We start from the raw sequence: 26,205 nt of genomic DNA on the forward strand, positions 1-26,205 counted from the left end.
GTACGCTCTTATCAAACTCAGTAAACTCACTTGGGCCCACCTTTAATGTATGTGGTCCATTCACGCCGTCCATCCGTTTTCTCATCTAATTTAAGGGGTTGATCCCAAATTTTAGAAAAATCTAAGATCATACCACGGGAAATAATGGTGATGCTGATTTCCACCGTTGAAACCTTTCTCAGCCCTGCAGTGATGTTTATTGGTCATCCAAACCGTTAATAAGATCATGCAGACGTGGATGAAGGGAAAATGCAAATATAAACTTGATCCATTCATCCAAGACTTCTGTGGCCCTCAAGAAATTTTCAACGGTAGATGTTCAATTCAATTGTTTTCTACGGTGTGGCCCATTTGAACATTGTATATGCTTTATTTTTAGGCTAAAGCCCTGAAATTATCTGGTAAAATGGATGGATGGATCGGATGAAATATCATCTTGATAAAAAACTCTTGTGGCCCTCAATAAGTTTGTAATGGTGGGCGTCACTCTCTCCACTGTTTTCTGTGGTGGGATCCACTCGAGCTCTGGATCTGACCCGTTTTTTGGCTCATGCCATAAAATGATCTCTTCAAATGTATGGACAGTGTGGATACAAAAAATACATCATGGTGGGACCCACAGAACTTGGTTACGTCGCTTGTGCCCGGTCAACGAGGAAATCAGATTGCGTACTGAGTTACTCAGTAGCTATTATCGTACTGAGTAAACTCTGTTGGGCCCACCGTGAATGTATGTGGTCTATCCATGCCGTCCATCGGTTTTTTCCATCTTATTTTAACGGTTTTTCCCAAAATTTAATCATACCCAAAGATCGAGTGGACCATACCATAGGAAATAGTTGGAATAATGATTTCCACCGTTGAAACCTTTTTAGGGCTCACAGTCATGTTTATTTCTCATCAAACCTGTTCATACGATCACACAGACATGGATGAAGGGAAAAAAACAAATACAAGCTTGATCCAACACTAATGTGGCTCCCGAGAGATTTTCAACGGTAGCTGTTCAATTCACACTGTTTCCTATGGTGTGGTCCACTTGAGGTTTATATATACTTCATTTTTCTGTTAAAGCCCTAAAATTATCTGGTAAAATGGATGGATGGAGTGGATAAAATTCATAAATCACGGTGGACCCCACAAAATTTACACAGTAAGCGTGGGGTACTGAGTGAGCCGCGCGCGGAGGAAACAGATTGGCTACTCCCACGGGCACCAGCCAATGGCTGGTGGTTGGTGCTCTGTGGCCCCCACCATGATGTATGCGTTTCATCCATTCTGTCCGCCTATTTTTATAGATCATTTTATGTTATGAGTGAAAAAATGAGGTATATCGAAATATAAAGTGGACCACATTTCAGAAACAGTGTTGAATGAACGTTGACTATTAACGACGTTTTGGGAGCCATAAAAGCTTTGGATCAAGCTGATATTTATTTTTTCCCTTCATCTGGGTCTTTATGATCTAATCAACAGATTGGATGTCAAATAAACAGTACAATGGGCCTTAGGAGGATTTAAATGGTGGATATCCAATCATTATTGTTTTCCTGTGGTGGGGTCCACCTGAGATTTATATCCCTATAATTATTTTTATCAGTCCCTAAAATGATCCGTAAAAATGGATGAACGGAATGGATGAAACAAATACATTATGGTGGGGCCCATAGAGCACTGACTGTGGCTGGTGTCAGGGGGAGTTCTCCCGTGTAGGACACGGATTAGATACTGACATGTTGCGTAGCCAGACTGGCTACTGAATTGACGTCACCAAGTTCTGTGGGGCCCACCATGATGTATGTGTTGTATCTACACCGTCCATCCATTTGGCTAGATAATTTTAAGGCATGAGACAAATAATGAGTCAGATCCACATCTGGAGTGGACACCACCATAGAAAACAATGGGGAGAGGGACGCCCACTGTTGCAACCTTCCTAAGGTCCACTATGATGTTTATCTGAGATCCAACCTCTTTATAAGTTAAGATAGACATGAAAGAAGGGAAAAAACAAATTTCAGCTTGAGCGAAAACTTTCGTGGCCCTTAGAAATTTTTAATGGTGGGCGTCACTCTCTCCACTGTTTTCTGTGGTGGGGTCCACTCGAGCTTTGGATCTGACTCATTCTTTTTCTCATGGCCTAAAATGATATCTCTAAATGGATGGACAGTGTGGATACAACACATACATCATGGTGGGCCCTACAGAACTTGGTGACGTCACTTCAGGGTCCACCATGTCATTTACTTTCCATCCGACCTGATATACACACCTGTATGAAGTGAAAACATGCTGGGAATAAAACAGTCACAGCTCTGTAGGGTAAAACATGCTGTAAATGTAAAATCCACCGTTCATCCGATGATCCGTACATACAAAATATAAGCCTGATTAAAAAACTATTGTGGGCCACACCAATGGGAACGATGTAAAACTTCTTCCAAATTGATAAATTCACGCTGTGAGGCCCACCTGAGTTTCTTTTATCAGGATGAATTTTGTACCTTCTCTTTATTTTAGTGAGTTACACCTGATTAACGGCTTTGATTGAAGGTCCACATCATGGTGGCCCCTAATTACTAACCTATTGTTGGCATCAATTCTCATTGTTCCATGTGGTGTGGCCCATCTGAGTGGTGGATCTATCTGATTTTGGCTCTATCCAATCTCAATGGATAGATAAAATATTATTTTACAGATAAAATATGTTGGGAGGAAGAGGAGGGAGACACCTGATATAGGGTGGACGTACGGTCGGCCTATTCTTGATAATCGATTCGGGAGTATTTGTAATTTATGTGGCTATGTATCGAGGAGTGGTGAGGTAACCCGCTTAAAGGAGTATTTACCAGGAGGGTATCACAATGTTGTGGATTGCCCTAAGTGCCCACAGGATGTGCGAGAAGAGATGATGACCATATTGAAAAAAAATATGAAGTCAAAAGATGAACGACATGCACGGGAGAGGGAGATTAGGGAGGAGTTGGGGCGGCCACCATATGTAGGTGAGGAGGATGTAGTGGATCTTAATGGCGATGATGATCCCGATTACAGACGCGCAGTTCAAGAGTCTATGTGGGATCAGTGGGAGAGGGATCAGGATAGGAGGTGGGACACGAGTATGCCTAGATTTGAGGGGTCTATCCATGAACGTGGTGGGGGGAGTGGAGTAGTGGATCAGGGGAGGGTAGTAGGCGGGGAGGAATATGGGGCATGGGCAGAAGTAGTAGCATGCGGGTTCAAGATCTACCTTCAGATCCGAGGATGTACAAAGAGGCAAGAGGGACACAAAAGAAAATAAAGGAGATGTTTAGTGGAGGGGATGTGAGGAAAAAAGTTAAAAAATTTATAGTGAAGTTTTTTTTATATACGATTAAATCCCTGCGAATGCCGCAGCAAGCCTGCACTTCAAAAATATGATAAGTGAAGTGCAGCGTGGGGGTGAGGGTGTGCAGCCGCCCACACCCGCACAGATCATGGGGAAGTACTTGGATGATGAACATGCAGAGATGAAGACATACGTCGATTCGTATAAGTAGTCATGAGAGATGTACGGTTGCCCCGTCATGTGTGACGGTTGGATCGGACCGACGAAGATGTCGGTCATAAATTTTATGGTTTATTCCAGGGGACGGGCGGTGTTCCTAAAGTGTATAGATGCGAGTAGTAAGATTAAAGATTCTAACTACATTTACAAACTAATGCACGACGTCATGCAAGATGTTGGGAGGAAAAACATTGTACAGTTTGTTACGGATAATAGGAGTGCATTTGTCAAGGCAGGGAAGGATATTCGGCGCAAGTATCATATGTACTGGATCCCCTGCGCAACCCATTCCATCGATCTCATGCTAGAGGCGATCGAAGATATGCCGTTGGTGAAGACTGTAATTACCGATGCACGACTCATCACAAACATCATATACATCCATAGCTGATTATTAGCCGCGATGCGCGAAAGGTGTGGTGGGGATATAGTGCGCCCGGGGGCGACGCGGTTTGCCACAAATTATATCGCCTTAAGTAGCCTTCTGAAACACAAACAAGGTTTACGAGAGCTTTTCGCCTCATGATTACGAAGAATGGAAAAAGATGTTGACGAAAGTGACCTACCACATCGAAGAACTGGTGCTGGGAAATTCATTTTAGGATCGCGTGCGCGGCGTTGTGGGTATTCTAGAGCCCATTTATGTGGTGTTGAGGATGGTGGACAATAAGACAAATCCATCGATGAGGTCATTGTATCCATCCATACAGCTGATGAAAGGGGCTATCATGGTTAAAGCTCCCAATGCATATAAGTGGGTGCATGCAATAATAGACAACCGTTAGGAAAAGATGCTTTCTCACCCACTACATCAGGCTGGTAAGTACCTATATGAATTTATTTTATTTTATTTTTTTCCATATGCAACAATAAATGAGGGTTGTATTGATGTGTATATGTTGGTTTTCAGCGTATTTCTTGAATCCCAAATGCCACTACAGTCGGAATCTCTTCGAAGATAATTCATTAAAGAGGGCTGTACATGAGGCGTACGATCACTTATTCCCCGAATGTCCGGGAAAAGACACCTTTTGGCTGTGAGGTAAATATGTTCCGCACTTACATTCTCATTATCTTCATCTCAACCATTCAATACTTATTCTGGTTGCTATACGCCATTAATAGATTGTTAAATTCTGTGATGCGGTTGGAATGTTTGGGTGCCACCCTGCAGTGAAGTCAAGGAACACTATGATGGCATGTGAGTTACTGCGGTAAACTTAATTGTTATATTATTTTGGAAAGTCTAAAATAATGAAAGAATCTTATGATATGCAAGCGAATGGTGGTCCATGTACGGGACTGACTGCGAGACGTTACAATGACTGGTTGTTCGTGTGCTTGCACAGACGGTGTCCTTGTCACCCTGTGAAAGGAATTGGAGTACATTCTCCCTCATCCACACAAATAAACGTAATAGACTAGGGTATGAGAGGCTTCAGAAGCTAGTGTATTGTCACTACAATATGAAGTTACGAGAGAGGCTGCTCCGCACGGAAGGAAGAAGAAAAGCGCGGGAAGACCCACTGGACCTGATGACGGTCGGACAACATGCATATGCTGAGGATGTGGAGGATGACCCAGTTTACCAGTGGGTTAGGTCAGATGACTTGGATACCTCAGATGGGCGACCAGAGCTACATGTTGCGGTGGAAGCAGAGACACAAGGGATTGATGTTAATGCACATGTGGAGCAGCAGAGGTCTCCTGCTGAGGCATTCGACCCATTGACGAGGAGGCCGGAGGGCAGCCCGCGGCAGTCACTATCACGTGGGACACGTGGCGGGGAGACATTGTCTGACACCGAGACTGAGTCAAAGAGTGATGCGGGGAATGAGTCCGGTGATGATGATGGCGGCGATAAGGGTGACGATGACTCTAATGACAGTAAGGATGATGATGATGATGGCGACAGGGATGGTGGCGACGCGGATGGGAGTCGGGATAAGAAGCCTCTTAGCCCTTTCACCTGGGAGGAGAATTTCGATCATTCAACACAGGACCCTGACCATGGTTCTCGTCCAGGAGAACCATGACCGTCTTGTTTACAATAAGACGCGTCAAAATCTACCGCAGAAAAAGAGGACTCATAAACTTTCAGATTTTGAGGAGCTGCTGGCAAAATGCATGAGGGACACAAGCGTTCATGGCAGGCGAGGTGACTTTAGATTTGGATCACGGACGAGGGAGGGGAGCTTGAGTTACAGGCCACAACATGAATCTGTATCACAAACACAGGAGAGTAGCTTGAGTTCTGTGCCACAGTATGGGCATAGATATGGACCTAGTGGATATGCGACGAGTGACTCTAGCAGTTACAGCACATCATTTTTCAACCCTGGTCAGGAGTTCACTTCTGCATATGGGCAAGGATACGAGCAGCAGTATGGATATGGCCAACGATATGGATACCAAGGAGCTTTATATGTGCCCTTCCCAGATCCATATCAGTTACAGACTATGACGATTACGCAGTACCCACAGATGAGCGTATTGATTCAGTTCGGAGAGGATGAGTACCAGTGTTATGGTAGGGAGTATTTTAACTGGTACCACTCTACTATGACCTGGGCACAATATTGTCAATTTGTGGAGCAGCAGTACTATGCCTAACTCCGTCGAGATGGAGATGATGATTACGAGCCACCGCGCAACTCTATGTGGGTCTAGACTACAACTAGTCTCCATCATTGATATGCATATTTCTCAAATTTTACTTCTTCAGTTCTTCTTTTGCTTTTCAATGAATTGGTTGTGTTTTCATATATGACTATGATATATTTATAAATATCATGCATCCAATTTAAATATAGTTGCATTAGTTCAGTTAAACATCGCATAGCTTAGGACCCTATACAAAGGAAACTTATTATGTGCATATTTTTTTTTTGAGATGTTATGATTTAAAAGTGTGTATTAAGGGCTTTTTTAACAATCTCCAAAGTTTCATTAAAAAATTCAACCATTTTCTCAATGTTTTCCCATGTTTCCCAAAAAGTGCGATAAATTATGCGATACAAACGATATAACCCGTGCGATAACCGATGCGTGTGTGTATCCCAAGGGTGCGAGGCATAGTGCGATACCGATATTTCGAACACTTATGGAGTACAGAAAATCCTGCTCATCACATATTGTATTGCAATGCATCACTAAGTATTGCTATGTATCGCTGATATCGCGAAATATCGACAATTTCTCATTTGAAAAAATTCTTCCAAATTGCTATGTATCGCAGATTTGATGGTAAGTAGTCTGATTTAGGGGAAATTGGGGAAATTTTGAAATTTCTTCCAAATTGGTTGCAATCTTATACTCCAAACACGAAATCAAACATGTATGAGGATAGATCTACTGATTCATGAGGTTTTTGTGATTTTTCGGAAAAAAAATATTTTGTAGTTAAAAATAATAAGAAATTATTAAAATATAATTGTTTTTTGAAATTCCACTTTTAGCAATGGTCAATTAAGTCCAATTTCGCAGAATGTAGGAGTGTTTGATGAAATCATTGTCTCTCACACACACACACACACACACACACACACACACACACACTCTAATTTCGAAATTTGAGGGTTGGTGGTCCGATTTCGGGGAAATTGGGAAAAATTAAAATTTTTTTTTCCAATATAAAACACTGATATGAGCTATCCTTGTCAGACTGTCAGTTAGATTGCCAGAGGTCACGATTCATATATATATATATATATATATATATATATATATATATATATATATATATATATATACATACTCTGATTTTTGGAAAAAAAATTTAATTAAAAATGATAAAAAATATATTTTTTCCCAAAATTTCTTTTGCATCATTCCCAAGTATATTTCTAAATTTCCACTTCTTTTGCTTTTGAATGTATTGGTTGTGTTTCTTGATGCAAGAAAATTGGTCTAAACTAGAATGATGTGCTGAAACTAAAATAACAGATTAATTAAAGCAATCAAAATACAAAATATAACTACTTTATCACAAAGTTAAAGAATCCAAGTAACAAAACATGTTCCAATTCAAAGCCGTAAACAATACCGTAATGCAAATCTAACAAAATATGAGTCGATTAGGACCTATGGAAGGTAGAACTTCCATCTAGCATATGGATTATTCCTAATTCAAAGGGATTCACTTAGTTTTAGGGTTTTGGCTAAACTAGGTTTATGTTTAGGGTTTTAGATTTTGGGAATTGGGGATTTAGGTTTAGGAATTGAGGATCTAGGGTTTTGAGAACTAGGGTTTTGGGGTTTAGGATTAAAGTAAAGGACATGGAATGGAGAGGAATGAGGGGGATGAAGCAAGAGGGCCATAGAACATGGTGGTTGTCTGTACGGACACGGGCTTGGATCGGGGTAGGTTGGGTTGGGGTTGGATGGGTTAGGGCTTGATTGGGTTGAGGTTTTGGATGGATTAGGGTTTGATTGGGGTGTGGTTTTGAGGAAGACAAAAGGAAAATAAAAGAAGAAAGAGAAATAGAGAGAGATTAAGGGAAGTAGAGAGAGAGAAAAGAAAGAAAAATGGAGATAATAGCTTGAAGAAGAAGAGAATAAGAAAGAAAGATAAGTGGAATCACTCCATGGCTTCACACCATCTCCATTCCTAGGAGGTTTTCTTGTTGGTCAAAAGCAAAAGAGAGAAATTTCATTCAATGCATATAAATCCTAGAGCGTTCACACGCCCAACGCTTTATAGTCTTTTGAGGGTGTTTTTGTTACTCTAAAATATTCAAAATACTCCAATTGCTAAAACATGTCCAAAATACCCTCTAAATCAACTAAAACATAAAACAACCTACAAAATAAATAAAATAACTAAGAAAACAACTAAGCTAATGTCCCATGATGTCCACGACCAAGATGGGCCAATGGTCCGGATGATCCAACGTGCGAAATCTAATGGTCCGATAAAAGTGGCCACTCGATCCAATGGTCAGATGTCCTCATCATTTCTACAAATGTTTTCTTACATTTATAAATATAGTTGCATTAGTTCAGCCATACAACGCATAGCTTAGGACCCTATACAAAGGAAACCCAATATGTGCATTTCTTTTTTGTGATGTTATGATTTAAAACTGTCTATTAATGTCTTTTTTAACAATCCCTAAAGTTTCATTGAAAAATTCGACTAATTTCCTCATGTTTCGTAAAAAGTGCGATATTACCTGATACAAACGATATATCCGGTGTGATAACTGATACGTATTCATATCCCAAGGGTGTGATACGTAATGGGATACTGATATGGTAAACACTGGATGTGATTAGACATAAATGCATCCAAGGGAATTTAGGAGTTGCACCAATAGGTAATATAAGGTGAGGGGAGGTAGACTTAAAAGGTTTGGTCATGTGTAATGAAAACCAAGAGTTGTGCTGGTTAGGAGTGAGTTGGTTCAGCTTGAAGGCTCTAAAAGGGCAACAGAAGGCTTAAAAGGACGTGGGTGGAAGTAGCAAGAAAAGACATGATGACTTATGGTTTAACTAAGGATATGGTTCTTGTAGAGTGGAATGGAGGATCAGGATTTATGTAGGCGACCTCAATTAGTTGGGATAAGGCTTAGATGATGATGATGATGATTTTCAACAATTAGAATTACAAGTTGTGTTGATCATGATCCAATGATTCAAATTGATGTTCCAAATCTAAGGGTGAGATGTAAACAAAAACAATAAATTCGTTCCATGATCAAGCGAACAAAGCTACTTGGCCTTCATCATTATCTATGGTTGAAGTCAATGGTGACACAATTTAAAGTTGGGCCAAGGTGATGGACGTTCACGGAGATCCAAACTTGAGGGTGAGTTTCCCAATTGGGAGGCATGGGAGGGATTGATGCAAACTAGGCAACGCCTGGTGATCTACCTGGTTAGTGAACCCCATAAGGTGTCTGGTCAATCAGTGGGTCCATATGGCCATGTGGTTGGGCTATTTCATATATTATTAGTTCTTTTTATAGAAAATAATATTTAGCAACAATAAATTTGCACCCTTAATTTTTGTCACTAATTTTTTAGTCCACGTTTTGATTACTAAATGACATCCGAATGGTGAGGAGTTGGTCCCATTTGAAAGCCTATTGAGCTAGGTATTAGATGAGGCCTAAGAACATGTGATTTTGACTGTTTCAGTCAGCTACGGGTGATTGACAAAAGGGCTGTATATTGTGATAGGATTTAGATATATTCAGTATTTATTAGTATTCTATTCATATAGATGGTTGGGATTAGAAATAATTTCAAAAAAATGATTAGATTATGGTTTATTTGCATTTAGAAAAAGTAGGTGCATGCCTGTAATTTTTTTTTTAAAATTATTTATTTATTTGTTTATTATTATTATTAAAATTAAAACTCATGAATAGTGAATGAAAAGAAAAAGTTTTATTTGTTTTTTCTTAATCATGTGTTGGGTTAATTTTAGGAGTATTATGCTACCAAATGCAGTTTTTTTTTTTTAATATTATTTTTTTGAAAAATAAATCTCATTAAAAAGGAAATATTTTAGAAGAGGAAGGAATCCCAACCAAAAGAGTTTCGGGACAAGAACCCTTACTGGGGTTGTAAATGAGTCAGGTGCGGGTCGGATATTGCAATATTTGTATCCAATATCTGACTCAGTAGATATGGGTATGGATTCGGATATCGTCCAAGAAAAATTCAATATCGGTACAATGCATGTATCACGCCCTTGGGATATGGAAACATATTGGGTATCGCATTTCATGTATCTCATAATGTATCGGTGTTTTTGAGGAAATTGGTCAAATTTTTTAATGAAACTTTAGGGCATGTTAAAAAAAGATAGTCATACACTTATAACTCAAAAGATCATAAAAAAACAGTACACATAATAAGTTTCCTTTGTATATGTACCTAAACTATTTGTTGTCTGATAGAAGTGATGCAACTATTTTCAAAGTCAGTTCATATATAATTTATAGATCATAGAAGACATGTATGAAAGTTGAAAATCAAAGGCTGAAATCGTAAATCGAATTTTCCCGAATTTCCTCAAATTCGAAAATTGGAGGCCAAAATCAATGATTGATCATGCAAAACATGCAAAACCATGGATTACAAACTTCATTCCACTGATTCCAATTGATTTAAACAATAAAAAACGGTGCAAATTCAAAAAAAAAAAACCTTACTAATTTTGTTTTCGGTACCGCACACCCTTTGATTTAGATTTTCGCACCCAAATCTCCTTCTCTCTCCAAACGATAAAAAATAAGTGGTTGAAATATTTTAAGTAGGTAACCAAAGGAAAAAATTTCACAAAGAAGCAATTTTTTGGGGATTTTTCAAAATTTTTGCATAAGGGGTTGACGATGGTATCGACAATGCAAAGGAGTTTATAAGAATGATATTTCCAAAATATTGCAATGTATCGATATATCGTTGATATTTTGGGAAATTTTGCACGATACGGGTAAGAAAGTGAACTTAAGCTCGGTTTCATATTGCGCACATGCGATATTGATTGTATCAGTCGATAACCTACAAAATGGTTGAACCTCAAAGCCTAAGAAATGCACCCTCCCTTTGCCCTTAGATCAATTGATTTAGATCTGTTGTTGAGTTCTAGTTTTGTTCCATAGCTACTGTGTCTGTGATTTGAATGTTTTTGATCGGTTCATACTACCATCATGACCAATTCCTACTCCCTTCTTGATAGGTTCATGTGTTTGTCTCTATAGATTTGAATGCTTACATCAATAGATTTATCCTTCCAAGACAAGTTTCCTCAAGTCTTTCTCAAAAATCTACGTTGATGTCGCATTAGTCCAATTGGTTCATGATCCAATATTAATGGACTTGTGATCCTTATTCCTTGATACATTTAAAAGTTGGAATTGTTCTCATCTAAAGAAAAGTTACCTCACATACAAAGAAGCATGACTCGACTTTTTGTAATCTCCAACATGTTGCTTTTGTTCTATACTTACCATAACGTACTAAGAAATGCATATCTATAATGCACTTCAAATTGGCATCTCTAACACTAATATGTATGCTAAAGTTATGTGTTGACAAAAGGAGTTCGTCAGTTAGTGTAAAAAGTGAAAGTTGGTAGGCTGTCGTAGTGTTGTGATGCCATGTGGCATTTTGGTTCTTACTTCATATGCAGTAACTGCTTTATACCAGCAATGTGTTCATGTTGTGCGTTGTTATGAACTAACGGTTGACACTTGCTTATCTTTAAATGGGTTGGTGATGAGGACATCACTTCATGTACACCTTTGCGCACGTACTAGAGGAAGAGGCGGGCCGCAACGATTTCCCTGTGGCTAGGCGAGTACCCATGATCGTGTTGAAGATCCCATGTGCATGTGCGAGCATTTAGAAGACTCCGCATTGGGAAGATGCACATGGGTTGCTTTATGGAGTGATCCAGATTGTTGAATTGGAGGGAGGTAACGATTGGGCCGTTGGATCACATGATCGGGCCATTGATCGTAGATCGTCCATTAGCTTTTCTTAAAATTTGTCATCTTATAGGATTTGGTTTTGTTTATGTTATGTTTGGTCACTATTTTGAGTGTTTTTAGTTGATTTTAGTTAGATTGGGGTTATTTTCATCAAAATTCACAAAACAGGGTGTTTATTGTAATTTTTGAACTTTCTTAGAGCTATAAAAGAGGGTGGGCGTGTGACCCTCTCCTTCATTGGATTTTATGATTTTTATTTATTTATTTATTTTTTTTTTTAAGAAGAGAAAAAGCTCTTCCTTTCTTCTTCTTCTTCCATCTTTATGAGATTTGAAGATACTTCCATGTGATTTGGAAGGGAGATTGGTGTGAGGCTAATATTCATCAACGAAGTCGCGATGTCTCCATCTATCCTCACTGATGAGGACATCACGTGCACACGTATGCCCCTCCTACACACGTACGCATGGAGGAGGGCCTCCTAGTTAGAGGACTGCATTTTGGTTCATTGGAGTAGACCCGATCGTCATGTGAATCCCACCATGGGTTCTAATGATCATGGCCCACTATTCTAAATGATCTAGTACTTTGAGTTTTGGTTATTGTTGTTATTAAGAACATCATGAACGGTTTAGATTGCTTTGATTAGTTGTTATTTGTGGTTACTTCGTCTCTAAGTAATAGGTTGCACACATGGCACGAGTTTTGGGGTATAAGATTTTATTATAAATAGGCACCCCTTATAGTCTTTTCTCATTGATGATTGGAATAAAATTTCTGTGTTTTCTTGCTCCTCTTTGAGTTGTGAAAACCTAATTGGGTGTGAAACCCTCCCTTCTTCGAAGGGCTACTATCGTGGTGTGAAGCCATACCCATCCCCATTCACCCCCACCTTCTACCATCTATATTCCTCTCCTCCTATAGTCATTCTATCTGCAAATCCATCGTTAATTTGCAGCCGTTCATTCTCTATAGCAAATTTCTAAAATCTGGCCCTGCAGGAGGGCTGAAACTTTGGCAGAGCACCACGCACGGACCGTACATCGAATCGGGCCAAAACTTGGGGGGTTTGTAGCCTAACCCTAGCCGACCAGCCCCAAGGAGGGGGTTTTTGGGTTCGTGGGCCCCGCGCACGTGCGGACTGCCCTCAGCGTACGTGCGTCCGGCGTGGCCTGTTGTCCCCACGCGCAGGCAGTCTTCAGGTTCAGTCTCTCCTCTCTTTCATTCCTCTCTTACCTAATTTCCCTAACCCTAACCCTAGATTGTCTTAAACTCTCAATTTCTTTGCCCTTTTTCCAACCCTAGGGTTTCCTGAATTGAAACTTGTGAATCTCTTGGATTGGGGAAATTATTCCTGTGCATGTGTGGCTGAATCTACTCTCCTTTTAGTATTGTTTGGTCTATAATTTTAATTGATCCAGCCCTAGCATGTGTAGGCCTGGATTCGCATAGATTCCCCTTGATTGAGTGCTTGACTTTGTGGGACGTGAAATTTTGTGTGATTGTTTTGAACTAGTATGATCTAAAGCCTGGAATCTCACATATCATGTTTAAAATTTCATGTCCTGCATCAAATTTGGTATCAGAGCTTCGGGTTCTTGTAAGGGAATGCATCGCATGTTTAGGGTTTGGTCTATTCACGTTTAGTTTGCATTAGCTCTCATCATAGAGTCCGTAAGATCATTTAGTTTCATTTAGACGCATATAGTTGTATTAGGGGGTCTTTGAGTTGAGAAGTAGTTGTATGCCCATACGTACTGGTCGCGGTTTTGGTTTGCACCCTACGCTAAACATGAAGCAATTGCAAGAATCAATGGACAACTTAACCTGACAGTTTGAGTCTTTGGGTAAGCGATTAGAACAATGTATTGACCATCGCCTTAAACAAATTAATGTGCGCGTTACCCAATTAGAGACCTCCGCTCGGGCAAACCCCCCATCGGGGAAGATGCTCAATCTTAGGCATGTGGTCAAGAGGATAGACCAAGGAATGGATGTGGCCAAGGAATCGGTTATGGGCTCGCACTCGTGCACCCACCCCGTGAGGGACATCAAGACCACTATGACCCCGATGCACAACTCCTCAAGAGAGTTAAGAGTAGATGCCCCCACGTTTGATGGCCACTTGGACCCTAAAGCTTTCCTAGATTGGTTGGCGGATATGGACTACTATCTTGAGCAGTATGACATGTCGGATGCTCGTCAAGTCCAATTCGCCAAGATGAAGCTGTGGGCCAAGCAAAGAGGTCTTGGGCTACTGTAGAGCGAAAGAAAGAAAGGGCGAAGGAGCTCCCAATAGTCCATTGGGGAGAAATGAAAGAAATTCTTAAGGAAAAATACCTCCCTTTTTCTTATCACTTGAGGTTGGTTGAGGAATGGCAGTCTCTTCGACAGGGTTCCATGAGTGTTGTTGAATACATTGAAAAGTTCGAAGAGTACTTGACCCGTTGTGAAGTTGATGATGACCCCATACTCACTCTTGCTCGATTTAAGATGAACCTCCATTCTGACATTAGGAGAGAGTTACTCGCCAAGGACATTGACACTCTTGAACAGATGTATCAAGTAGTGTTGGAGGTCGAGCAATACCTCAAAGCATATGTGAGAAGGCGGTTTGAGTCTCGTGATTCTGGCACTAAGGCCAACCCTTCCGGGGATAAACCTGGCACTAGATATCAGTATAAGCCTTCCAGTAGCTCTCAGTCTAGGCCCAATGATGATAAGGGTAAAGAAGTTATCGGATCTTCAGAAGCGAGGCGACTAGGTGTTTTAGATGTCAGGGGTTTGGTCACTTTGCCCACAAGTGTGGCACGAAAGAGGGCACCAAGGTGTTCTTTATTGAGGGGCAGGTAGAAGTAGTGCTCCAAGAAAGTAATAGTAAGGAGGAAGAATATGACCAGCAGAAGCCCCTAGTGATGAGGAAGAGGGAGCGCAAGAGTCTGCGACCCTTGTGGTTATGCGTTGTGCCTTTGCACAAGCAAAGAATACCGACGATTGGCGCCGCAACACGATCTCCGATACTAACACAGTGATAAGAGCTGCGAGATGATCGTGGATAGCGATAGTTGTGCCAATGTGGCATCAACTGGCACTGTGAGCTGTCTGGGCTTGAAACTTGAAGATCATCCTCAACCCTATAGAGTGTCTTGGGTTGATGAAACTTCCATTCTAGTCTCGCACCGTTGTCTTGTTCCTATTCAGTTTGGATCATATAAAGACACATTTTGGTGTGATGTTGTTCTTATTTAGTTTGGGACGTATAAACGTAGGAAGCCTATTGATCTTGTCCCTATGTCACTGTCCCGCAAGCCATCAGAGTTTGCAAAGTCCTTTGTGCATCACATTCATTCATTACATTAAGAAATCAGGGAAAGATCACTACTAGTAATGAACATTACAAATTTTCTACAGACCAGCATAAACGTTTCAAGGAATTCAATTTAGGGGACTGTGATGGTCCGCATCAGGCCCGAGCGGTACCCTCAGGGAGTCGTTCGTAAGTTACACGTACGTAGAGCTGGGCCATTCAAAATTATAAAACGAAATAGTCTCATTGCGTATGTGGTAGATCTTCCACCTTCCATGGGAATTAGTTTCACATTCAATGTGGAGGATCTAGTTGCTTTTCAGGGGACCACTGATACATTGTCCGGCCTTTTGCCTAACCATCCTAATTCCCCAGACCTGTTTCTTGATCCATGGCCTCTTCCCGACCCTTCTTCCCAGCCTCTATCTCCCATACCCACCCTTTCCACACCCAGAGAGGAGATAGAGGATATCCTGGACCATCAGATAGTATCGACGTTAGACGGTGGATTTCAATAGTTCCTGGTCAAGTGGAAGTCACGCCTAGCTTCAGACAGTACGTGACTCACTGAGGAGGAACTTCAGAGACTTGATCCTGACATCTTGGAGTAGTTCAGGAGTTTTGTTACATTAGTGGAGAAATATTCACAGCCGGGGAGGGTTGATGGGGACATCACGAGCACACGCATACCCCCCTATGCACGTACACAAGGAGGAGGAGGGCCCCACCATCGATCTGGATCAATGGCGACGTCCAGGGAGGGCCTCCTAGTTAGAGGACTGCGTTTTGGTTTCTTGGAGTGGACCCAATCGTCATGTGAATCCCATCATGGGTTCTCATGATCATGGCCCACTATTCTAAACGATCTAGTACTTTGAGTTTTAGTTATTGTTGTTATTAGGAACGTCATGGACGATTTAAATTGCTTTGATTAGTTGTTATTTATGGTTACTTCGTCTCTAAGCAATAAGTTGCGCACATGGCGCGAGTTTTGGGGTATAGGATTTTATTATAAATAGGCACCCCTTGTAGTCTTTTTTTTTTCTCATTGATGATTGGAATAATTTTTTTGCGTTTTCCTGCTCCTTTTTGAGTTGTGAAAACCTAATTGGGTGCGAAACCCTCCCTTCTTCGAAGGGCTACTACCGTGGTGCGAAGCCACACCCATCCCGATTCGCCCCCACCTTCTACCATCCATATTCCTCTCCTCCTACAGTCATTCCACCTGCAAATCCATCGTTAATTTGCAGTTGTTCCTTCTCTACAGCAAATTTCTGGAATCTGGCCTTACAGGATGGCCGAAACTTCGACAGAGCACTACGCACGGACTGTACGACGAATCGGGCCGAAACTTGGGGAGTTTGTAGCCCAACCCTAACCGACCAACCCCAAGGAGGGGATTTTTGGTTCGTGGGCCCCACACACGTGCGGACTGCCCTCAACGCACGTGCATCAGACGTGGCCTGTTGTCCCCACGTGCGGGCGGTCTTCAGGTTCACTCTCTACTCTCTTTCACTCCTCTCTTACCTGATTTCCCTAACCCTAACCCTAGATTGTCTTAAACTCCTAATTTCTTTGCCCCTTTTCCAACCCTAGGGTTTTCTGAACTGAAACTTGTGAATCCCTTGGTTTGGGAAAATTATTCCTGTGCATGTGTGGCTGAATCTACTCTCCTTTGAGTATTGTTTGGTCTATAATTTTAATTGATCCAGCCCTAGCATGTGTAGGCCTGAACCCGCATAGATTTCCCTTGATTGAGTACTTGACTTTATGTGGGATGTGGAATTTTGTGTGATTGTTTTGAACTAGTATGATCTAAAGCCTGGAATCTCGCATATCATGTCGTGCATCACCCACGTCATCGTCTCTTTTTCCCTCCATCAATGTATTTTCTTCAAGTTCTTCGATTCTCCCATCCTAAGCCTTCATTTTCTCCTAAACCCATATTTCCCTTATCTATCTACCATCTAATCCCTAGCCGACCTAAACCCATCCATCCCATGCCACATGTGTGAATCTTTCGGGTTGGCCGTATGGCTACACCTTACGCCTTTTAGTGCTCCATCATCCTTATATCAAAATCTCTTTCTTTCATTCCCAAAACCCTAAACCTAAATATAAAATCCCTAACTCTCCTACTTTCCTAAAAGTACCCAAACCCTAATTTTTACCCTAGGTAATATTCGGCCTTCTACTTTGAAATAGACCATATCCTATGCTAATTGGATGTCCCTACATCCATTAGATCCTAGTTTCCTTTTATTTAATGATCTTGTATGACGATGTTGGTAACTTAGGCTAGGATTATGCATGATGTTCTTTTAGTTTTCATAGGATTCATGATGATTATGGCAATGTTTGTGTTTTTTTGTTAATTGTCTTAATTCTGTTACTTGATCTCTCATGTTATTTGGTTTATGCATCGGTCCTGCATCAGTCGGCTTTCTTCGTTCCACCAGCGGTGTTCTCAGCTTAAAATTCTCATTCTATCCATAGTATTATGATTTCTCGTGCAATTTGTGGGGCTACGTTGTGGACCTTTTTGGATTACGCCAATGTATCTAGGGTATCGTACTACGTTCTATTTTTTGATTGTTGGTGATATGTTATTTCTAGTATGCTCATTACCTCTTCTTGAGAACTGCTGAGGTGATTTGTCGAGTGATTGGAGTAGCGATTTTTGGCATTTGTGTGAACATGGTGCGCATATTAGAGATTTGAGCCAACCATCATGTGGGACTAGAGCAAACATTTCCTGGCCTAAAAGTCCTAGTGGTTCCACTCATCAGGTGGGCTAGATGTGTATGTTGGATATATAATGTTGGTTATCTTTTTCCCTGACCATCCATTCTCTCATGCATGTTTGGCTACTTAATCAGTGCAGCAGCCTGATTTCTGGAAAGGGCATGTTCGGAGTGGTCCCCGCCTAATAAATGGCCTGGATCTTATACGCATTTGTCTTGTCAACCAATTTGCAGCAGATACTCTTCAGTCTCTCCTTCTGCCCAAATTGCCATTTGGCACTTATCTTTCTTCGAATAAATTGTGGTGTTTGCTATTTTGGGTCATAATGCAATTTTCCTGTTAGATCAGATTCCCATGCTGCGCCCATTTGCTCCCAGCTAGATAACTTTATATTTACTTTGTTTCTGAACTAAAATTTATATGTTGTGAAAATCACAGATAATGGCATTTCAGAACATTGGTGGGGCCATAAACATGGGTTTATCTCGGGAGGTTTCCTTGGTTCACAATCTTTGAAACTGAAATCACTTCAATCTAAAAATTCTCAATGTCGTGGAGCAGCACGTGCAATAAATGAAAGGGCTACATTTGCTGAAGAAGATCAAGAAAATCTTTATAACCTTGTCCAGGTAGTTATTCTTTTTTCTGATACCAAGTTATATGCTGCATTTGTTTTCAAGAAATGCTTCTTTGGGGTGCAAAGTAAGCCAAACCCCTGTTTGTGCAACTTAAATTGGCTGAGAACAACTGTTTCAGTTTCACTAGTGGAATGTTGAAATTGCTGGATTATCCTTATTAGTTGACAATAGTTTCTCAGGAGAGAATCCTCTTTCATCTAGTTTATTTATGCATACTGAAAACTCCCATGACAAGCTGCCATCTGGAGTCTTATGTTACTTGAATTCTGTGCTGCCTTATTTCTCCAACACCACGAAGTCCTTTGACCATTACCTCCTAGCAATTAGCAGCAAATTAAATCAATGAAGATCAGAACATTTAGATAAGATGACCTCCAAATTGTTGATAGAATTTGGTAGAACTCCGAAGGAAATCAGGACCAACTGACATGCAAACATATACCTGTAAAAAAAACAAAAACTGATATGCAAATGTATGTTCATATACAATATCTTTAGGGACCTGTTTGATTTGCCATGATTTCTTGTAAATTAAAGGAATTATGTCATCATTACGATTTTACCACAGCAAAATCAAGCAAGGGAATGGCCGGTCAAATGCAGATGTATTAAGGAGACCATTAAGTTAATTTGTAATCATTTCTCCTTTCCATGTACCTATGGTAAAAATATCCAATCCAACAGCCACATTAGTTTATTTTGAACATAATTTGAGATTGAAGTAATGTAAAAAAGCCATCATTATGATCTTCCCATGGATAAATCAAACAATGGAAACTATCATTGCAGTCAAATACAACTGATGCAAGGAGACAGGTAAAGTAGTTTGTAATCATTGGCCATTTCCTTACATTTCCTTTACATTACGGCAAATCAAACAGGCCCTAAAGAAACTTCATTTCATGACAAATGATTTGGGATGAAACTCATCGGTGCATAGAGGTGAGAAAGGAGGACCATCTGGTTAAGCCCCATATCTTCCCATCAGAAGCAAGTGAAAGTGATTCATTGGAGGCAATCCCAAAGGTACTACACATTTTGGATACCGAATCCTATGTTAGATACAGGGCTCACCAATCAGAAATACCGAATCCTATGTTAGATACAGCATACAGGGCTCACCAATCAGAATTTGAAGTATGTAGGGACACCCTTTTTAGAGGGGGGCGCACGGGCTCAAGTCCTGAAGTGGGAGAAAAGCACTCACAGGATCCTTCTAACTGGGTGCCACTCCCTCTTCAAATCCTGCTTCAGACTCCTGCTCCTGCTTCCTAACTACTTGTTTACATTTTCAAACAAACACTTCCCTGCTTTCACAACTGAACTTCCACTTTGCTTCACACGTCATGCATCCCGACACTCACTACTACTAGCTACATTGTCCAACTATGGAGCTCATGGTAGGGACAAATGATTGTTGATGGGCTATTTGCTCCATGAGTCCAACCTCATTCTTTAGATGCAGAATGGCCATGATTAACATTTTATAGGGTACAGTTATTACATTTATCTGCACTTAGTCTTGTACTCCCAGATTAACTTAATGATGTTTTTGCAGTGGAATTGTTCCTGTTAAGAATGATTTTTGATGTATTTCTTGTTTTGTTCTCTGTAGGATAAAGCCACAACAGGAAAGCAGGGACTTGGCATAAAGGATCGACCCAAGAAGATTGCTGGCTGCAACTGGAAGGGCAAGAAGACATCTTTTGATGACAGCGATGGGGAATATCCCCCAGATACTGGTGGTTCACTGAAACGAAAACACAGCGAAGAGCCAGAAGTGAGAGAAAATGATGAACCAAAACTTAAGCTGAAAAGGCTTTGCAAACAGCTTCTCCGTCAGGTTCGTTTTTTCTTTTCTTTTTTTAAACAATGCAAGCTTCTTGACAGTTGAAAGCGTGCCTTTCATCAGTGGCTGACTCTCCTTAATGCAGGCCCCTGGTCAGTCACTGAAGGTGAAGCAGCTTAAAGTACTTATTGAGGCACAGTCAGCTTCTGTCTTCTCCAACTTGTCTTCAAAGTGTGATGCTCTCTTGTACTTGAAGAAAAAGGTATGCTTGATTCTACAATGATTATTCTGAGACAATTGTCTCTTCTCATGATAAACAGTTTCAGAATTTGGTGAAGCCCCTGAAAAATCCAGTTAAACCCTGATTGTGGTTCACTTAGCATCGACAGTGTAGAAGAAATAATCTTTTAGAAGTTCAGTTTCTGCAAAAATCCCACAAGTTCTGTTGATGCAGCAAATTGAAAGATTTGAAGATCAATCGAATAATCTGAAATTATGTTTTTGAAAGCGTAAGCTCCAAATCCTTGAATGTTGCTACACAATTAAATAGAAGGCCAAAACAATGGAATGTGGAAGCATCAGCAGTCTTCTAGTTATTTGACCAAAAAGAAGGAAAAGAGCTAGTTTGTTCAACTATAAAGACACAGAACAAAAGCCAACAAAGATTGGGAGGTATTCCAAACTGTCCACTAGAATCCCCCCTGTATAACCCCATGAAAAACTTTAAATGCTGTTTTATTTTTTATTCAGATAATGTAATGGGCTGTTACAAGCAAGGAGACCTTTACATTGACACTTTTGACAGCTTAAAGAGAACCCTAATATAATAGGAAGTGACTAAATGACCTTGAATCCCATCACTAACCTATCAGCTTTCTGTAAAGTGGCCATGACTTGCTCAAACGATATCGGAAATATACCATCTTGGGCTAGTTTGAAAGCTTACCCAATAGGCTATCAAACATGTCATTCTGACGTCGTTGATGCCCAAATAGTGGCTGACCAAAAATCATGATGGAAATGCAAAAGGCTAACTTATTAAATAAGTTAGGACTCAATCTAATCCTATAAACTAATTAATATAATAAATCTTATGAATTTTGGGACCATTTGGTTGATCCCAAGGGCCCCACATTCTAATATGATTGTTGATCTTATCACATTCATTATCAAACCATGGATATGGTCCAAATCATCAATCAAGATAGTACGAACTGTTGGATTGGTTGATCAGAAGCTTGTGCGGCCATCTGGTTACATCAAGCCATCTTGATGTAAAAAAGAACTCGTGAAGGAATAGAATTCCTAACATACAGGGATGCACAGGTAGCACTTGCAACCGCTAATGACTCTGTGACAATATTTGGCTCTTGCCTAAGATGAATGAACGAAATGTTTAATCTAGAGGAGAGGACTTTAATTTCGTTAAAAATAAAACGAAAACCCCCAAGGCTCAGCACTGAGAGCCCCAGTAGATGATCTTAGCATCTTGCCCTTCCATTACGATTGGGACACTAAGGGATGCGAGAATGTTGCATATTGCTTCTCTTAGCATGGTAGTAGCCACATGAGATGGAGAGCATGTTGTCGAATTTTTGAAAGGCACAAAAGTGTAAAACTTTTCAAAGGTCCAGATTTTAGAAATTAAGGATCCCCATCTAAATACAATTAAGTTCCAGAATACACAAACCAATAGCCAGAAGCTTGCCTCAGCACATGTGATTGCTGCAGAAGTCTGATGTTGATCCTCTAAAGCAGGTCTCTCCTTAATCTATTCCGGTGAACAAAGAGAAAGAAGACCATCCGGAGGTAGGGCTGGGGTGTGAACTGAGAGTTGTCTATAAGTTGGACCTCACATGTGTGAACATTTGATGGGAGGGAGGAGAGAGATTTCTCTCTCTTCTCCTCTCCCTTTTCTTCTCTTTATAGTAGACGCCGTGAGGGGTGGGGATGTTGAAGGCTCTCTTTTAGCACTTTCCGCCTTGGGATCAAATCTATTTAAAAGGAGGAATGAGGGTTTCAAAGGGATGCACCAATTATGGTGTTCCTCACCCCCAAGACTTGAGTATGCCACACCACATGAAAAGTCTATATACCCACCTTACCTAAGTAACTAAATTGATCTAATCCCTTCACTGTCCAATGATCCACTCTTGATGGTAGTCTAAGAGTTGTGCTACATGATCTCAACCATTGAATGCCCATCAAGCATGATAAAACACGTTAAACGGTTAAAACAAAAGATCGATGGTTAAAAAAACTTTCATTAAACATTCAAAACCATTAGATGTCGAGCTCAGTTAGAAAGTCAGTTGATGGACAGTCCAATCACTAAAATCTAAGCTACTAATTAGTTTCATGGGATAACTAGTGGATCTTATGTTGAAGCATATGGACTAAGGCTGCATCCTTGATGTATACACCTAACTCTACCCATATGTTAGCCACTAATGTAACCTCACTTGGTGAGTCAAAGAACAAAACACTCCCACATCTGATTTAGACCATTCCGAAACCTTCTAAAAAAACAGAATCACCTAAGCACGAAAACAAAGACATCAACAAAAGCCAAATGGTCATTACCTTATCCAGTTTCGAAAGAAGATGCAAGAGAGAAAATCAAGCTTTCTTAAACAAGAAGAAAGAAAAGAAAAAGATCCACATTCATCTTCACTTCGCGTGAGCCCCCATCCCAAACTAGTTTTAGTTCGTGATTCTGATCTTCGCGATCATAGGATTCTCAAAAGTCATCTTCGAGAGGTAGCGGGTGCCTCTTGGGAGCTCATACTCCCCATATGACCTTAGGCCTAAGGATTAATCAAAGCTAGTATGTGATCAAGTTGATCTGATCCGGGCATGATGGTGTCTCCTAGGTCGGAGACATGATGCGATCCTCCAATGCAAGTGCTTAGCGAGGTTAAACACAAGATTTTTTATTCAGAGGACACTCACTCCTATGTGAAGTAGGGTCATGGCACAACTATCCTGATGGTTGAGACCTTCCATCCCAACTCGTTGTTGGTCCCCTCGCATTTGATGATCAATTAACCTTTCACAGATTGCCCAATCCCACTAGCATAGTTGTAGAATTTAGGGTACTGAGATCCATGTAACAGAACTCTCCCCCTGCCCAATAGCTTGTGGCCAAACTCACCTTCCCCTAGGACAACCATAGGAATCCCTCCCCGTAACCCATTATAATAGTCAGTAAAAGTCTCCGCTCACGTTTATGGCATCCATGGTATAAACCAAACACATGTGGTCCCAAATACAAATGATCATAGCCATCATCATGGTTTTCCAGGGAACACAATACTGAGTAGTGGGCATTCAGGCCAGCAAACAAGAGCTGGGCCTGCCCAATTCCAGCAGCCGTCTGAGGGCCACACAAAACCCTGCTGTAGTTAAACTTCCAGGAACCGTGTGGAGGCTGAGGCTGGTGTTTGTTCTTAGATGCTGACTGGAGCCATTCTTTACTAAAATCTGCAGGTACCCGACCCTTGAAGGCAATGGATGTTGCTGCCCATGCCAAGATGTAGCCCTTACTAAAGTCAATAAGCATTTCTATCGAAAAATTGATGGCCCTGAATACCCAATTATGTTTCTCTTTCAATGTCACCAAACAAATAGCAAATGGAAGAAGGCTCCACAATGCATTCCTTTTCTTCAATAAAGGGCCTCTTCCTCTGTTTGATAGTTCATCCCTAAAAAATTGATTCAATGCCCATTTAAGGCGGAAAAATGCCAGGAAACGAATTCCATAGAAGAGATGCCACCAGGAAGTGTAGGAAAAAGGTGCTTGCTGGTTTCCTCATCCGCTTTGCACATTACACACCTGTTGGGAATGGCCATTCCTGTAGCTTGTCCACCGTGAGGGCTTTGCCAAGGGCCACCAATCAGATGAAAGACCTCCCTTTCTTCCATAAAGACCTCTTCCTTTTTTTGATAGTTCCTCCCTAAAAGATTGATTCAATGCCCACTTAAGGCAGAAACATGCCAGTAAGTGAATTCCACAATAAAGATGCCACCAGTCAGTGTAGGAAAAGGTGCTTCCTGGTTTCCTCATCTGCTTTGCACATTATACACCTGTTGGGAATGGTCATTCCTGCAGCTTGTCCACTGTGAGGGCTTTGCTAAGGGCCACCAATCAGATGAAAGTGACGACTCTTGGAGGGGCACAAGGCTTTCACAGCAGGGAAGCAAATGGAGCCGGGTTGGTGTAGACAGGCTGCGAAAGATCGAACTTGCTAAGAAGGTCCCCCAAGGCTCTTATTTCCAAGCCATGGTTTCTTCTTCATCTGGGTTAAGGGAAACCTTCTCTAACAAGCATAGCACTTGTTGATAATCTTCCATCTCCTCCAGATGTCTTCTGAGAGTAATCTTCCACACCAACCTGTCCCTGATTCTTTCCATGCAATCACTCACCATAGTACTACTTGTATTCACTAATATGTAGAGTCTTGGAAAAATCTAACTCCCAGGGAGCTATCCCAGATCCATTTGTCTTCCCAAGACCAAACATTATTGTCCTGATTCACCATTAATGTGAACCCTTCAAACAGGACTTTACTCCATTACTTGAATTGGTTCCCCATGGTGGTAGAATACCTCCCTGCAGCTCAGGGGTTAAAGCTGCCAAGACTCTTGTTTGTATTACATCTTCTTCAGCTTCAATGGTATTTGGAGTCCTCATTGGATCAGTAACTGGTGCATTGAAGGGGGTGGTAGAACACGTCATCTGTTTTTTTGAAAGGCAACACAGTTTTATTAAGAAAGAGGCTAACAAAATGCCTCACAAAACCACAAGAGCAAAGACCAGCTAGAATAAAAAATTGTTTGGATGGCAACCAGTGAAAGGCTTTAGCACCGAAGCCTAAGCCACAGCATCAAGCTTGGTCTTTCAAAATACCTCTTCTAGACTACAAAGCCTATTATTAAAACACCTATTGTTAGTTCCTTCTGGTCCTCCACAGTCATCCCTGAACTGGGCAAACATGGATTTGTTGACCTTGAATTTCAATCATTGATCACAGCTTTACCCATTTCTCTCAATTGGCTTCTGGGTGTCTCACTGCTGCCTCTGTCACTGCTAGCCTCTGACTTGTGGACTTTGGTTGTCGTTCTAATGAGACCTGTGCCTCCAACTCAACTTTAACAGTCTCCATAGGATTTGCCAATATTACCGACACACTTTCCGTCATCGTGCTTTCAGCTTGATGTATGGCCCATCCATTGTCACCCACAGATTCCTGTGCAGATCTGTCGGTCAGTTCGTTGATTAACTTCAACTGATACATTTTTGTATCCATTGAAATCCAACTGTGGCTTGGATCACAACATTTTTGGATACATGCTCGTCTGGATCTTTTTGCTTCAACTGATTCAGTCCCATTTATCTCTACAGGTTATCCTTGTGGCTTGGACACACTTTTTCAATGAATCCAAGCATTTATGGAGATCTTACTTAGCTTATTTAAATCCTTCCTGATTTCACTTATTTCCTCCTGCGTCTTTGCTATGTTCTTTGGTCCTTTGGCTTCTGCTGAGGGTGTGCTTTTTAATGATCAACATGTGGTGTGTTCTTTCATATCAAGGGGATAGATACAAATATGGATTGCTTATAAAAACCATAGGAAGATGGGCACAGATTTGGGCGATAAGGAGCGCGATAGTAGTAATTAATGCAATCCAGGTAACATTCGGATGAAGGATGAGGGTGGTCATAGTTAGGATGG

At 40.9% G+C, this 26,205-nt stretch overlaps 1 protein-coding gene across 2 annotated transcripts in view; it reads left to right on the forward strand.

Moving 5' to 3' along the window:
* Positions 1–26,205, forward strand: part of LOC131249118 (G-patch domain-containing protein 1) — a 44,624-nt gene that overhangs the window by 16,566 nt on the left and 1,853 nt on the right. For both annotated transcript variants that reach the window (XM_058249685.1, XM_058249686.1), the window contains exons 8-10: positions 18,482–18,672; positions 20,297–20,524; positions 20,616–20,732. In XM_058249685.1, the coding sequence (XP_058105668.1) occupies positions 18,482–18,672; positions 20,297–20,524; positions 20,616–20,732 (536 nt within the window). The remainder of the gene's footprint in view (positions 1–18,481; positions 18,673–20,296; positions 20,525–20,615; positions 20,733–26,205) is intronic.

The sequence above is a fragment of the Magnolia sinica genome, chromosome 6, assembly GCF_029962835.1.
Source record: "Magnolia sinica isolate HGM2019 chromosome 6, MsV1, whole genome shotgun sequence".
Classification (NCBI taxonomy): domain Eukaryota; kingdom Viridiplantae; phylum Streptophyta; class Magnoliopsida; order Magnoliales; family Magnoliaceae; genus Magnolia; species Magnolia sinica.